At 44.2% G+C, this 17,309-nt stretch overlaps 1 protein-coding gene across 2 annotated transcripts in view; it reads right to left on the bottom strand.

Moving 5' to 3' along the window:
* LOC143989310 (WAP four-disulfide core domain protein 2-like) overlaps nt 1-17,309 on the bottom strand; it is an 88,002-nt gene that overhangs the window by 52,755 nt on the left and 17,938 nt on the right. Inside the window, exons 4-5 of one of the 2 annotated variants that reach the window (XM_077489395.1) lie at nt 15,307-15,486; nt 6,520-6,682 (exon numbers count right to left, since the gene is read on the bottom strand). The exons of the other annotated variant lie outside the window; for it this stretch is intronic. Of the exons in view, the coding sequence (XP_077345521.1) occupies nt 6,678-6,682; nt 15,307-15,486 (185 nt within the window). The 3' untranslated portion in view covers nt 6,520-6,677. Of the gene's footprint in view, nt 1-6,519; nt 6,683-15,306; nt 15,487-17,309 lie in introns of those variants that run through there. 2 annotated transcript variants of the gene reach the window in all.

Genomic DNA, 17,309 nt, shown 5'->3' on the forward strand with positions numbered 1-17,309 from the left:
ATTACCTGATCTGGTTATTGAACTCTGGCCTGGCTAACTACTCTATCCGGTTACTGGACTCTGGCTATGCTTTGACTACGCTTTTCTATTTACCTTTTTATTTTTATTTAATAAACAAGTGTGATTTAATTGTACTTCTGTCTTGGTCTGATTCATGGTTTCTGACAGTAGGCGAAGGCCATGAATTCAGAAGATACAGTCAATCCACTTGTTGGTAATATTTTTTCCAGATTGGATGAGCAAGATCACTGCATGGATCAGTTTGCCTTGGCGTTACAAACGCTCCTGAGTCGCATGGCTCACCTGGAATCCCCCATGGTGGCTGCTTCGGTACAACCTGAGTCGCAGGCCTTCCCTGCTGCTGTGCCAGTCTCTGTGCAGGCACCCGCCTCGAGTATTACCTCTATAAGAGGTATGTCTGGTTACGCTCTGCTTTCCCATCGATTTGGGGGCGATCCAGTTCAATGCAGAGGGTTTCTCAATCAGGTTGAGATATACTTCGAAATGCTGCCCCAGGCGTTTCCAAAAGACAGAAGCAAAGTAAGTTTTGTGATATCTTTGCTTTCTGATAGAGCCTTGGCCTGGGCTAACCCTCTATGGGAGACGCAAAAACCTGTTGTCTTGAGTTACCCTCAGTTTGTGGCCTCCTTTAAAAGGGTATTTGACGTTCCCACATGCTCCGCTTCTTCTGCCAAGTGCCTCATGTCCATCAAACAGAGTACGAGAACTGTTGCCGACTACGCCATTGAATTCCGTACTCTGGCAGCAGAGGTTGCTTGGAACAATGAGGCCCTCGTGGCTGCTTTTTCTCATGGTCTCTCGGATTCCAACAAGGATGAGATAGCAGCCCGAGATATACCCACTGAGCTGGAGAGCTTGATCTCATTTGCCATCCTCATTGATTCCAGACTCAGAGAAAGACTTTCTCTTAAGGAGCGCTCCTGTATGTTTGCCTCTGAGCTTTGTAGTCCCACCCATGCCTCCCTCACCTCCCATGCCTCCTGGTACCGAGTCGGTCAGTGAAGATGAACCCATGCATCTGGGCTTCACGCGTCTCTCTGCGGATGTCTTTGATAAAGGTCAAGCCGGTAGTTTGCCTTCACACCGGTCTTATGATTGCGCAATTGACCTTCAACCTGGTGCCATACCTCCTCGTGGCCGGGTTTACCCTTTGTTGGTCTTGGAGGATAAGGCCATGGAGGAGTATGTTGCTGACGCACTTTCTCGTGTTTTCATCCACAAATCCTCGTCTCCTGCTGGTGCTGGTAAGAATGCCTACCCAATTCCATTTATTACAGAGTTATTTAACCACCTCAAGGGAGCAACGGTTTTCACGAAGCTTGACTTGAGAGGGGCATACAATCTCATGCGCATTAAGGAGGGCGACGAGTGGAAAACTGCGCTTAATACCAGAACAGGCCATTATGAATACTTGGTTATGCCTTTTGGCCTTTTTTAACGCCCCGGCAGTTTTCCAAGAATTTATTAATGATGTCCCCTGAGATTTGTTGCAGTTTTGTGTGGTGGTTTATCTCGATGATATCCTCATATTTTCCAAGTAACTGGAGAGCCACCGCACAGATGTCTGTCGTGTGCTTCAGAAACTAAGAGAGAACTGTCTCCATTGTAAACTGGAGAAGTGCGAGTTCCATCGTGAACAGGTTACATTCCTGGGCTATGTCATTTTCACTGCTGGTTTTTCGATGAACCCAGAGAAACTTTCGGCAGTCCTACGGTGGCCTCGACCCATGGGTTTACGTCCTCTGCAGCGTTTCCTGGGTTTTGCCAACTACTATTGGAAGTTTATTCGTAACTTCTCGTCTCTGGTCAAGCCCCTGACTGTTGGCTGTCTCGTGTGTGCTCAGAGTAAGAATCCACGACACCTTCCAGTGGGCCCAGGGCCGGATTAAGAACATCATGGGCCTGGTGCTGAGGATTATGGTGGGGCTTTTTATTAAAAATAAAAATAAAAAAAATAATTAAAATTGCACATTAAATTAGAGAGAGGAAGGATGGGAGAGAGAGAGAGAGAGAGAGAGAGGGGATGAGAGAGGAGTGAGGGGTAAGGGAGGGAGGATGAGAGAGAGGGGGGATTAGAGAGAGAGGATGCAAATGAGCATGCATGTAAGTGACAGCAACACAGCCTGGCCAGGGCAAGTGACTGAAGGCACAGAACCTGGAAGGAAGACAGGGTGAAGATGGAACAAAAATGTGCCCATTCTAGAGCTGGTAACATTGAGCATATGCAATATAATTTTAAAGAACTGTTTTTGTGTGTAAGAGGCATAGGGGTGGAGTATGGATGTGAGAAGTATGTGCAGGTGAGGGAGAGGAATGTGGAGGGTATAACAGTGGGTACTATGTACAGGGGAGGAGTGTGGAGGGTATGCCATTGGGCAGTATGTACAGGAGAGGAATGTGGAGGGCATGATGGGGCAGTATGTACAGGAGAGGGGTCTGGAGGGTATGATAGAGGCAGTATGTACAGAAGAGGAGTGTGGAAGGTATTATGAGGGCGCTATGTACAGGAGAGGAGTGTGTAGGGTATGACAGTGGGCAGTATGTACAGGAGACGAGTGTGGAGGGTATGATAGTGAGTACTATGTATAGGAGAGAAGTGTGGAGGGTATGACAGTGGGTACTATGTATAGGAGAGGAGTCTGGAAGGTATGACAGTGGGCACATGTATAGGAGAGGCATGTGGAGGGTATGAGAGTGGGCATTATGTATAGGAGAGGAGTGTGGAGATTATGACAGTGGGCACTATATACAGCTGAGGAGGATGACGGAATCTGGGAAGGAAAACTGTAAAGGTTTGTAAAAGGATGCTTCAGGACTGCATAGTGGTTAAGCGGGCCATACATGAATTTAAATTAAGCCAATTAAGCCAATTAAGCAGAGACCAGCCATAGTCGATCTATGTATGGGCTAGCTGGTTGTACACAAATCAATCTATTAAATCGACTTGAGTACAACCAGCCTGTCAGGTTTTTCCCAAAACAATCAGTGCTACCAGCTATAGTTAGCAACACTTATCATTGTATTGTGTAGGTAGGGAAGGCTCCCCACTGGCAGAACACAATAACACTGTAGGAGTGATTCCCCCATCCACAGGTCAGCAGGTAAGCAGGTGTGTGGAGACAGGCTGGGGAGAGATATCTGTCAGCGGGGGGGGGGGGGGGGGGGGGGGGGGTGTGAGGTGGTCATGGAGGGACATCAATCAGAGGGTGGGGGAAGTAACTGGGAGTGATATCTTTTGGAGTAGGGTCTGTCATCTGCACATTGGGAAATGGTCACCTGTGATATAAGTTGAAGGGATGTGGCTTACATGGGAAGTGGCTGCAGAGTGACCTGGTTGGTGGTGAGTGGGAAATGGATGATGTGTTTCACGTTTCTTTCACATTTGCAGTAATGCTTACTGCCCTCTGAAAAGTGATCTGTGATCTTTTGTTTACATTGCTGAATGGCAGTTTTACATTGTTGGACTATGCTGCTACTACTGCGAGCGTGTTTCACAGACGGTTCTGCCTGTTATACACTGCAGTCTCCAAGCTATCCATTTAACTCAGTGCCTCTGAGGCCGCGTACACACGCAGGGACTGTTCGCTCAACTTTGTCCGTCAAACAGTTTCAGCAAACAGTCCGCTCAAAATTAGCATGGACGGACATGCCCACACACGACGAACGAACAGTTTGCTGAAACCGTGCGCGATGACGTGAACGGCACGTACGACGGGACGGAAAATACAACGTCCTATACACTGCATTACAACTTTCGGCGTGTAAATCCTTTCTGAGCATGCGCGGAACTTAGTTTGACGAACAAGACTACACACGAGGGGACTGTTCGCTGAAACCAAGTTTCAGCGGACAGTTTTTCGGAAATTCCGAAAAACCTTGTTCAGCAAACTGTTCGCTGAAACTGTCCGCTGAAAGCCCACACACGGGCGGACTGTCCGCCGAAACACTGTTCAGCGGACAAAGTTGGGCGAACAGTCCCCGCGTGTGTACGCGGCCTGACAAGAAGTGAGGAGAGGCGCTGTGAGCTAATCCTCTCAGTCTGCTGCAAACAGAGTGTGCCAGCTTATATTTAAACTGGCCGCTCTGTATGTAGCTTCTGACAGGCTGCGAAAAGAGCCCCGTATCACCAGGACCATAGGTGATAGGAGCCCCAAATTTTGACCAGTAGTGGGGTAGACCTTCAGCTACCTACCCCCCCCCCCCCTTTTTTTTTAAATGGGCCTATCTTAAGGTAAGGGGCCTGAAGCTGCAGCTCCAATAGCCCCTATGTTAATCTGGCCCTGAGTGGGCCTCCTACAACCCATACCCAATGGAGAGAGGCCCTGGACTCACCTGTCAATGGATTTCATTGTGGAGTTGCCCAACTCCCAAGGCAACACTGTTACCCTTATGGTGGTTGACCGATTCTCAAAGATGTGTCATTGTATTCCACTTAAATAGTTGCCTACCTCTAAGGAACTGGCTTCCATTTTTGCTCGGGAGATCTTTCGCTTACATGGGCTACCCAAGGTGATTGTCTCGGACGGGGTAGTTAGTTTGTCTCCTGGTTCTGGCAAGCCTTTTGTGCACAGTTGGGAATCCAGCTTGCGTTCTCTTCTGCGTATCACCCGCAGTCTAATGGGGCCACAGAGTGAGCCAATCAGTCCTTGGAGCAATTCCTACATTGCTATATTTCTGACCACTATAACAACTGGTCAGACCTATTACCATGGGCAGAGTTTGCTCACAACAGTGCCTTGAATTCTGCCTCCCGGTTGTCTCCATTTATGGTGCATTGTGGTTTCCAACCTTCCATGTTGCCTGACTCATTTGTTCCGCAGAGTATTCCTGCTTTAGAGGAGCATCTCCATGGTCTTTGTTCCACTTGGGTACAAGTCCAGGAGGCTTTGCGTCATGCTAATGATAGGTACAGACTCCATGCTGACCACAGACGCCTGCCTGCGCCTTCCTACCAGGTTGGAGACAGGGTCTGGCTGTCATCTCGCAACCTTCGACTTCGCGTTCCCTCACTGAAGTTTGCACCTCGGTTTATTGGGCCTTTCTGTATCCTTCGCAGGATTAACCAAGTGGCTTACGCGTTGGACCTTTCTCCTAGTATGTGCATCTCAAATGTGTTTCATCTCTCCTTATTAAAACTGTTGGTCTGTAACCGATTTACCACCTCGGTGCCACACCCTCACCCTATTCAGGTTGAGAACCATGAGGAGTATGAGGTACAATCCACTGTTGACTCCCGTAGATTCCGTGGGCACATCCTGATGCATTGGAATGGGTTAAGGTCCGGAGGAACACTCCTGGGTTTCATCCTCGGATGTACATGCCCCTGTCCTCCTCCGCGAGTTCCATAGATGGTTTCCCCTCAAGCCCGTTGGCCCTCTGAGGGAGAGGGGTCATTGAGGAGGGGGTACTGTCAGGGCTGGCTTAGCCCTTCCTTCTCTGGGCTGGCTGCTCAGCTGTCGGCTAATTGCCAGCTCTTATCTCTCTCCACAGTTACCAGCTGTTCCTGATCATGCTCGTCTGACCTGCCTACTTAAAGCTGTCCAGCTCACTTCACCTCTGCCTTCGCCTTGGTCACATCACAAGAAACCATCTCCTGCGGTTCCGTTTAAAAACTGGCTTGCCGACATCCCTTCTGGCTCCTTATCCTGCTTCCTGTTGCTCTACTTGGATCCCTGACTTCTGGTCTGGCTGATTACCCGATCTGGTTATTGAACTCTGGATTTTGGGGGTGACATCCACACCATTATTTTTGGTATTTTTTATCTATATTGCCGGGATTCGATAATACATTACAGCCGTGAGCAGTTTTAAATGACATTTTGTCCTTTAGAAATGCGATTTTGTTGTGACACTGTTATAAACAGGTGAAAAATGCGCTAATTGACAGGCATACTAAGGACACCCCCAGGCACAATATTTAAAGTAATATTTCATTTTTATTGTTTCACTTTAAGCATTATTGAAATCACTGCTCTCAAAAAAACGGTTGTTTTTAAACCTTTTTTGTGCATTGATACATGTCCCCTGGGACAGGACCCGGGCCCCCAAACACTTTTTTATGAAAATAACTTGCATATAAGCCTTTAAAATTAGCACTTTTGATTTTTCATGTTCGTGTCCTATAGACTTTAACTGTATTCGCGTGTTCGAACTAATTTTTTGCTTGTTTGCATGTTCTGCTGTGAACCGAAGCGGGTGTTTGGCTCATCCCTATTTAGAACAAGGTGAGTGTCACAAACTTTCACACCTCCCATGTTCTTGTACAATAAACATCTGCCTTGACACATTCTGTGCTGATTGGATGAAGGTGTCGGAATTACCTCTGTGGCTGAGGTATGATCTTGACACTCGTTGCGGCTGAGGAAGCCACCAGCTGCGAAACGTCTCCAGCATTACAGAACAACACCAGTGACATGTGACTAACTACTATTAGTTATAGCATGACCTGGATTCATGAGAACCTTCAAAAGTATAGAAACCACACAAATTGTCATGGTATAGATTGGAATGATCATTTATTAGTCATTGACATTAGTCATTAGTTATTTATTAGTCATTATAAGTCATTGACAGGGTGATGTCCCCACGGGAGAAAAGAACTTATGCCATTCTCATCATCTGAAAGACCTTGTGACTTGTCTCGTTCTGTTGTGACTTCACCCTGGATGAGGAGACAATGAAGGCAGGAATGAGCAATATAATCCAAACACATTACCGTTCAATATGTCACATAGAAGCGTTATTACATGAAAAATGAACATTTGTCAGATTTGGATAGACACGACTGGGTAGAATGAACCTCCTGCTTTTTATATCAGAGTTTCCTCCTACCGCTGTGAGACTTCCGCACTGTAGCTTGTAGACTTGGAAAAGAAGTCAGGAGTGCCCGACGTCCAAACAAATGCAAGCTTTAGGTAGGTTTAAAGGGTGTTTATTGAAATTAGGGACATGTACATCAAGCCAATGTGTTTCAGGGAAAAGGACTTCCCTTCTTCAGGGCTGTTGTTGGTATGCTATGAGGAAGGCTGTATAAGCTGAAACATATTGCATATCTAATGCTTTGTCATTTTACATGTAGCCACAAAAAGGATTTCTTTATGAAGAGTACACGGAGTATCCGGCTTTATTCATTATGGACTGTTGCTGCATGCTATTAGATGGGAATGGTTCCCAAACTGGATATATTAATTGCAAGATTTCAGATAGCAGGCTGACAGAGTCCCGACTATACAGTAGCTGCAGAGGCAACAATCTTTCCCATCTAATAGCATGCAGTAACAGCCCTGAAGAAGGGGTAGTCCTTTCACCTGAAACACGTTGGCTTTATGTACATGATGCTAATTTCAATAAATGCCTTTTAAAGTAATAGTGTTATGGATTGTTTAATACTTTGATTAAATGACTGTTTTCTATTAATTAAAGATATATGCTGAATCTCCTTACTAAAAATGCTTCACCTAGAGACCCCCCTCCCATCGGAGAGAGTCCAGGAGTCCACAAGCCATCAGCAGAAAACCTGGATGAAACTGGCCAGAGGACCCCTTAGATAAGGGTCCTCCAATCTCTGCTTGACAGCACAGAATACACCTGAGATGATGCTTTGCAAACAATGAGTCATCTCTTACTATAAAGGGGGCTATATGCCCAGAACAATAAAGGAAGTTTTTCACTGAACAGTGTGTGTCAGCGTACTCCTTCTAAACATGCATGCATGGACATTTGAATTAGACCAGGTGCAGATAACTCGGCCAGACATTTGTCTGGGATCCAAAACAATAGGGCAATTTTTTATTTAAAAAAATAACAAACATGTTATATTTATATGCTCTATGCAGTGGTTTTGCACAGAGCAGCCACGATCTTCTTCTTTTTGGGTCCCTCTCTGGTATTCCTGGCCCCTTCCTCCTGTTGTGTGCCCCCATAGTAAGCAGCTTGCTACAGGGGTACCCAAGCAGACTCGCTACTGAGCCGCTGCTCTGTATATCTATTCACACATGGAGCGCGGCTCGGCTCTGCCCCTGCTCTCTCCTCATTGGCTTACTGGCTGTGATTGACAGTAGTGGGAGTCAATGGCTCCCACTGCTGTCTCAGCCCACGAGGAGGGAGAGACCCGGCAGAGCTGAGGCCCCCGTGCACAGCGCTGGAGGAAGATCGGACTCCGGTAAGTATTGGGGGGCTGCAGCACACAGAAGGTTTTTTAGACTGCATGAAGGTAAAAAAAACCTTGAGTCTTTACCACCACTTTAAACCTACCTAAAACTCACATATCTGATCAATATTTATAAACAATGTTACTTTGTATCTTTCTATCTCCTGTATGATCAATGTTTATAAACAATGTTACTTTGTATCTCTCTATGGGCCAGCTCACACCATAGAAATGCAGTCTGGATACGTTCCAGATGCTTTTCTGCATGCATGTTTTTGGTGCGTTTTTGATTCAGTGGTGTGAACTTGCCCTATCTCCTGTCTGAAAAATATTCGCAAATATGTTGCTTTCTACCTCCAGAGTTTGTTCATCCTTTATCTACAATGTTTACATCTTATCACAGTCATCCGAGCAACCATAAGAACAGTCGACGTCATAGAACTTCATTGTCTCGAGTAGGGATGAGCTCGGTGTTCTACTCGAACTTCGGGCCGTTCCCCTGTTCGGCAAATTCAGGACTTTGTGGACCGTTCGCACCATATTCGTGTGGCGCGAACGGCCCACAATGCACTACGCCATTGCAGTGCATTGCTTGCTCATGATTGGCCAAGCATGCACTGTGACCCCGCATGCTTGGCTAATCACAGCGCCGGCAGCGAGGAGAGCCATAATTGGCCACAGGCAGGATGCCTGTGGCCAATTATAGCGCAGTGGGTTTTAGTACACGCCCCACACTATATAAGGCAGCCAGTGCGGTGGCCTTGTGCAGTGTGTTGGCATGCAGGGAAAGAGCAAGATAGGCAGGGACAGTGTCTTTTTGCTTGGGAACCTAGCACTGTTACAGTGGGTGTTGTGTGCCTCCTGCACAGTATACACCTGAAGATACCCCTTATTGCTGGTGTTGTTCTGTTCAAAATTACAAAAAGATTCTACTTAACACAACAAACCTACACAGTCCCTGTCTTGTTTGCACCGTCTGTATACTGCTGTTCTGAGTATATAGGGCCTGGGGGCCCCATGCCTTTTCTTTTTTAAATTTGGGTTCCCCTTAATATCTGTACAAGACCTAAAGGTGCTGGTAATTGGCAGCGGGGGCTACCCATGCCATTTTTCTCACTGATTTTCATCCATATTGCCTGAACCAGACATTACATTAAAACCACAAGCAGTTTTAAATGACTTTTTTTCCGTTAAATGTAATTTTGTGCAGGGACTGTTCTAAACACGGGAAACACGTGGCACTTCGCAGGCATACTATAGACACCCCCCCCAGGCACAATATTTAAAGGAATATTAAAAAATTTTTTCACTTTAATCGTCATTAAAATCAGTGCTCCCGAAAAAGCGGTCATTTTAAAAAATTTTTTTGCATTGATCCATGTCCCCTGGGGCAGGAGCCAGGTCCCCAAACCCTTTTTAGGACAGTATCTTACATATTAGCCATTAAAATTAGCACTTTTGATTTCGAAAGTTCGAGTTCCATAGACTTTAATTGGGTTCTAAAGTTCGTATGAATTTCCGGTCCGTTCGAAGGTTCTGGTGCGAACCGAAGTGGGGGGGTGTTCGGCTCATCCCTAGTCCCGAGACAATACAAGTCTACGTTACAACTCCTGGGGATGGGGGAGCGTACATTTTACAAGGGTGTTAACCACAGGACAGGTGCCCGGTTTCACCAACTCTGCAGGAAAAAACACATTTCTCATTGTTATTATTATTTTTACAGGTAGTTATATTTACCTAGCGCTTTACAGATACATTGTACATTCACATCAGTCCCGGCCCTCCAGGATATAACAAGGCAATAACTGTTTATACTGAGAATGAGTCTTTACAACCACTTTAAGTCTACCTAAAACTTGCATTTCTTTGGACATCGGGTGCTCTTTCCATCTTTTCCAAGTCTACAAGCGAAAATGACCGTAAGGTCGAATCGTCAGTCCAGTGTGGTCTCCAGTACAAACCAGTTACCACTGTAGCTTGTGTCTCTGCTTCTCCTTCTAAGCCCCTCCACCAGTTTGTCTTTGCTCATCCCAAGACCATAACGAGGGTGTTATCCACTCACAGTTTGACTCCTACAAACTTGTCTTTATTCTACATTATGGAGAACCATTAAGGCAGGGTGACGCCTTTATTTGGCTTTCTATTGGCCATGGGAGTTAGGAGAAAATGGGCACTTCAGCCAAAAGGGGATCTGTCAATGTAAACAGACAGATCCCCGTTCTGTCAGGGAAGTAGAGAGAGATCTGCTGTTCCTAGTGATCAGGAACTTTGGGCAAAACATATGCCTCTGCTCTTTTTCATCCTCATCATGTATGCCCGGCACGGGGGGATAGTCCCTTGCTGGGGCTTGCAGATGGGAGGGGCTTTACTTTACCACCATGTATCACCCCCTCCTCTCTGGTTTCCACGGTGATTTGCGTCATGACTCGTCGCGCCGGTGGGACTCTATTGCGTCGTGCCCCTCCACTGCACTTCCGGTGTGACGTCAGCGCTCTTGCGGCACTGGACTGTACTGGCAAGTTGCCCGGTCTATGCTTTGTTTGCGGCGCCTGCGCGGTGTGGAGGTGTGGCGCAGTGACGTCTCGGGGGGCCCGCCCTTGGAGGTTTGGCTTGGGCTAGACTGACACACAGCTGATTGGCATATTTGACTGATCAGCTGTGTTATGATTAGTATTTAGAGCCGGTTCACACAGGGGCGACTCGTCAGGCGACTTAGCCACCTGACAAGTTGCGTCCCGCTCTGTGCAATGGAACCAGAATCGCTCCGACTTAGAAAAAGGTTCCTGTACGACTTTTGGGACGACTTGCATTGACTTCTATACAGAAGTCGTTTTGCAAGTCGCCGCAGTGGTCGCGTCCAGGTCACCTGAGGCAGTATCGCTGTAAGTCGTGCTGCCTCAGTGTGAACCGGACCTTAAGCATGGATTCATTACAGGCTAAACAGAGCTAGGAGATGGACACTCATTTTAGGTGCTCTTGGGATCCATGATTCAGACCCAGACTGTGCCAGTAATTTATATTTTCTTCAGCCAATATTAAAGGGGTTGTAAAGCTTAATTTTTTATTTTCTAAATAGGTTCCTTTAAGCTAGTGTATTGTTGGTTCAATTACCTTTTCCTTCGATTTCCCTTCTAAATGTTTTTTTTCTTTGTCTGAATATCTCACTTCCTGTTCCTCCTCAGTAAACTTCACACCATCATCTGAGCGGTGTTTAGTCCGCCAGACCAGTTTACTGAGGAGGAACAGGAAGTGAGAAATTCAGACAAAGAAAACAAAGAAAAAAAACATTTAGAAATGAAATCGAAGGAAAGGGTAAGTGAACCAACAACGCACTAGCTTAAAGGAACCTATTTAGAAAATAAAAAATGAACCTTTATAACCCCTTTAATGTCTCTTGGGTTTGATGTATTTCACATCTACTCTAGATAGTACATGATGTACACAGACATATTTGGCTTTATAATTTGGTTTACTGTGGTTTTCTTTTTGGATTTTTCTTTTCTTTATGATAGCATCTTTACCTGCCAGCGGGTTCATATTCATTGAATTCCCGGGGTCCCCAGGGCACCCCTCTCTGCTCTGCTATTGGCCTGCAAGCAACATTACTATTTGACCGAGGTGAGGTCTTATTTTTTACAATATGTCATGGACCTCTCTATATATATTTTTTTTCATGCCATTTCTGTACATCATAATTACTTTTGTTTTTTTAATGTCTGCCCCTCTTTTTCAGATCTCCATCTATGGGGCCCCAGTATACGTGTCAGCCTGCTGTCGGCCTGGTAATCTAGACTCCAGTGTGGCTGGTAGGATATGTGATATAGCGGGGGACCTTTTCACATTATCCCCCTGAATTTTTCCCTTTATTTCAAGTATTTATACGATCCCTATTAGCATACGGGCGGATGGGATCGGGTCGGGGCCCTGTGTCATGACGTCTCTTCCTTATTTCTTTTTTTAAAAAATCGTTTTGGATGCTCAAATGTACTCATCTAATGACTAGGATGTAAGTATATGTTTTGTACTAATCTCATGATATTGTAATAGTCTATGCCAGGATTTGTTGGCTGATTGCTCTACATTTACATTTTGTAGATATGGTATTAGCTGAGAAATCCCCCTGATGAAGGAGAATACAACTCGTCTCTGAAACGTCGTTGGGTTTGGGTCATTTCCATTCTACCAATCCACTATTGTTGGTACATTACTATGCATCCTTGATTATTCATGTGTTTTGTTGGCTGATTGCTCTACATTTAAATTTTGTAGATATGGTATTAGTTGAGAAATCCCCCTGATGAAGGAGAATACAACTCGTCTCTGAAACGTCGTTGGGTTTGGGTCATTTCCATTCTAACAATCCACTATTATTGGTACATTACTATGCATCCTTGATTCATTCATGTATTTTTTGTAATTTTAATTATATATTTTTTCTCTTTGTACAATAAATTTTATATTTTTCTATTAATGTTGATATGGTATTACCTATAAAGTCCCACTCATAGGGGTTTTTTTATATTCCCATACTTTGGATTACGAGCATTCTCCTGGAACGGATTATGCTCGTAATCCGAGGTTCCACTGTATGGTGAAATCCTATTACCCCTGAGAGGTAATTCTTCACTATTATCTGATGGTGGGATATACGATCTTTATCAATAACTGGTCACATTTGATGACTTTTTCTTTTTCTCTATTTCTATGGTGAAGTAACTGCTATGCTATCCTGAGTCCTCTTGACTTCTAGATGCACACCTGCTAGGCTCTAGCATGATAAATGTAACGCACCCATAGCTGAGTGAGTAATTGCTAAAAATAAAAATAATGCTGTCTTGCCGGTTGAACATATTATCTCGGCTTGCTGTTTATTGACAGCACTTATTCTTTATATGATATAGATCTTTGACTTACTATCTGGATATTTGCATGACCTCCGGTATAATCCAGCCACTTTTGGGGTGGGGCATGCCACACCTAAGAGGCTTTGCTGTTCTATGTGAGTGGTTATCTCTTGCACCATGTCTGTATTTCTGCTATGCGGAAACTTCACCCCTGAGATTTATGTATATGTGCCCATTGTCTATATATGAAATATGATTATTTCCCCTTTCTTACACAGAATCCCTCTGCCTTGTCAGGCAATTAAGTCCTGAGGAAGGGAGAGCGAAATGTCGACCAGCCTTGTCAGGCAATTAAGTCCTGAGGAAGCGAGAGCGAAACGTCGACCAGCCTTGTCAGGCAATTAAGTCCTGAGGAAGCGAGAGCGAAACGTTGACCAGCCTTGTCAGGAAATTAAGTCCTGAGGAAGGGAGAGCGAAACGTCGACCAGCCTTGCCCAAGCAATAACAGGGACTACATACACAAATCCATGTGCAGTCTCTCTTATTGAGAGCCAAATACCCTTTGCTTTTAATGTGACATTGTCTTTTTTATATTCATGTTTAATAAATTATTTATTTTTCTAATTATACTTTGTATTCCTTTTCTGGTGCCTATAACGTCTGCTCCAAAGTCTTAATTTTTCAATTCTAGTTATATACGGATGTGGTACCCTCTTTACCCCCTTCTTTCTATATACAATGTTTATAAACATTATTACTTTTTGTATCTCTCTATTTCCCGTCTGATCAATGTTTATAAACAATCTTACTTTATATCTCTCTATCTCCTGTCTGATCAATGTTTATAAACAATCTTACTTTGTATTTCTCTCTCTCCTGTCTGATCAATGTTTATAAACAATCTTACTTTGTATTTCTCTCTCTCCTGTCTGATCAATGTTTATAAACAATCTTACTTTGTATCTATCTCCTGTCTGATCAATGTTTATAAACAATGTTACTTTATATCTCTCTATCTCCTGTCTGATCAATGTTTATAAACAATCTTACTTTGTATTTCTCTCTCTCCTGTCTGATCAATGTTTATAAACAATCTTACTTTGTATCTCTCTATCTCCTGTCTGATCAATGTTTATAAACAATCTTACTTTGTATTTCTCTCTCTCCTGTCTGATCAATGTTTATAAACAATCTTACTTTGTATTTCTCTCTCTCCTGTCTGATCAATGTTTATAAACAATCTTACTTTGTATCTCTCTATCTCCTGTCTGATCAATGTTTATAAACAATCTTAATTTGTATCTATCTCCTGTCTGGTCATTGTTTATAAATGGCTCAGTGGTGTAGTGGTTAGCACTCTCACCTAGCTGTAAAAAGGGGTCACTGGTTCAAATCCCAACCACGACACTACCTGCCTGGAGTTTGCTTGTTCTCCCTGTGCCTGCGTGGGTTTCCCCTGGGTACTCCGGTTTCCTCCCACGCTCCAAAGACATGCAGGTAGGTTTATCGGCTGCTGTCCAAAATTGGCCCTAGTATATGAATGTAGACCTTGGATTGGGGGCTGCTTGAGGGTAGGGACTGATGTGTGTGTGCAATGTATAGGGATAGGGACAATTGTAGACACCTCACTCAGGTTGAACTGGAAGGGCTGGTGTCTTTACTCAACCTTACTAACTATGTTATTTTGTATCTATCTCCCATCTGATCAATGTTTATAAACAATGTTATTTTGTATCTCTTTCTCTCCCATCTGATCAATGTTTATAAACAATGTTATTTTGTATCTCTTTCTCTCCCATCTGATCAATGTTTATAAACAATGTTACTTTGTATCTTTCTATCTCCTGTCTGAAAAATATTTGTAAATATGTTGCTTTCTACCTTTAATAAACCCTGTGTCACATGTCCTTTTTTGACAGCAGCAGCTTCTAAAGCTGCTGCATTTACACACAGGAACTCCCTGCTGTAATTTTGACAGCCATTATTGACAAATGAGATGGGGAACAGCAGCAAGGAAGAAGGACAGGATGTACCACACACACCCTGTTTACTCCCAGTATATACAACTGGATGGACACTTTTACAAAGCTGCTAAAAGCTGGATGAAAGCTCTGCAAAGGCTTTGTAAAAACTTGCTGTACACATTGTTCTTATACAAGCTGCACTGGGAGAAGGAAAGGGAGGATCGGATTATTGGCTCCTAGGGGCAATACTGACAGTTCCACCCTCACATTTGGGTAAGATCTGGTCTGTACCGGACCACTTAATATCTTATCACAGTCATCCACTTACCGATGGGTATCTGGCAACTAACAGAACAGCCTGTTACACAGCATTTCATTGTCCCGGGACAATGTGAGTCTATTAAACAACCCGGGGGGCCTGGGTAACACAGTGGACCAGTATGAAGCACGAAGGGACAGATGCCCGGTTTCACCAGCTCCATGGTGGTTCCAACATCTTTCACCATCTCTGCAGGAAAAAAACATTTATTATTATTATTACTATTATTTTTACAGGTAGTTATATTTACCTAGCGCATTACAGATACATTGTACATTCATCAGTCCCGGCCCTCCAGGATATAACAAGGCAATAACTGTCTATACTGAGAATGAGTCTTTACAAACACTTTAAGTCTCCCGAAAACTCGCATTTCTTTGGACATCGGGTGCTCTTTCCGTCTTTTCCAAATCTACATGCGGAAATGACCATAAGGCCAAATCGGAAAAGGTAGCAGCCCAAGCCCCAAGAGAGTTCACAGCCACCATCCACCATTGGGCATAACCTACCGGAAAGGGATTTCTTCCTACTCACCCACACAATTTCCCATCCATTACCAGTGACTGGTCCAGTCAGTCCAGTGCGGTCTCCAGTACAAACCAGTTACCACTGTAGCTTGTGTCATGGGATTTAGGTGAAAATGGGATGTGTAAAGGGAGCCTAAAGAGGAAATTCACCCAAAAGGGGAAGTTCCTTTCTTCCTCCACTTCCCACCCCCCCCCCCCTCCTCCTTTACATTTGGCACTTTTTTGTGAGCAGGAGCGGGTACCTGATTTTGACAGGTATCCATTCCTCCACTTCTGGTCAGATCACAATGTCCGCTGGCGACCCGTGATCGCTCCTCAGAGATCCAGAACGGGGATCTGCCAATGTAAACAGACAGATCCCCGTTCTGTCAGGGAAGTAGAGAGAGATCTGCTGTTCCTAGTGATCAGGAACAGCGATCTATCTCCTCCTCCAGTCAATCCCCTCTCACCATAGTTAGAAACACCTCCCTTGGGAACACTTAACCCCTTTATCACCCCTAGTGTTAATCCCTTCCCTGCCAGTGACATTTATACAGTAATCAGTGGCTATTTTTAGCTCTGATCGCTGTATAAATGTCACAAAAAAGTGTCAAAAGTGTCTGCCGCAATGTCGCAGTCCCGCTAAATATTGCTGATCACCGCCATTACTAGTAAAAAAATAAAAAAATAAAAATTCCATAAATCTATGCTCTATTTTGTAGACGCTAAAACTTTTGCGCAAACCAATCAATATACACTTATTGTGATTTTTTTTTCCAAAAATATGTAGAAGAAATGTTGGCCTAAACTGCTGAAGACATTTTTTATTTTTTGGGGAGATATTTATTATAGTAAATAGTAAAATATATTATTTTTTTTTTATTATTTTTTTTTTTTACAAAATGGTCACTATTTTTTTGGTTATTGCGCAAAAAATAAAAACCGCAAATGTGATCAAATACCCCCAAAAGATAGTTCTAATTGTGGGGAAAGAAGGACATCAGTTTTGTTTTGGGTACAGCATCGCACAACCAGTTGTCAGGTAAAGCGACGCAGTGCCATATCGCAAAAAATGGCCTGGTCATTAAGGGGGTAAATCCTTCCGGGGCTGAAGTGGTTAAGGTTGCATGAGTGCTTCTTTCAGAGGACTAACAGAAATGATCCCTACGCTTCCATGACTTCCTTCCAACAACTTGGTTTACTTCCTGCCCTTGAAGAGGAAGGGAGGTATCTGGGTAATGGTTGTCAGTGTGGTAAGTGTGGATTGGCTACATATACCTCCCACTTACCCCTTCTCTGCCATTCTGAATAAAGAGGACTTACAAATGATGTGCACCTTTTCCTGTCATAGTCTTGTTTAATCTTCTCCTGCAACCAACTTGTTACAAAAAGTTGTGTTATATGATTAAAAGGGTGTCTTTGGAGGCAGGAGGGGTGACTTTTGGACTCTGGTATATGGACGTCATGCCAGTCCTGTGCCTCCTACCTTTGGTGCCTGTGCATATA

The sequence above is a fragment of the Lithobates pipiens genome, unplaced genomic scaffold, assembly GCF_037356315.1.
Source record: "Lithobates pipiens isolate NorthernLeopardFrog02 unplaced genomic scaffold, aLitPip1_a1.2 Scaffold_18, whole genome shotgun sequence".
In the NCBI taxonomy this organism is placed as follows: Eukaryota; Metazoa; Chordata; class Amphibia; order Anura; family Ranidae; genus Lithobates; species Lithobates pipiens.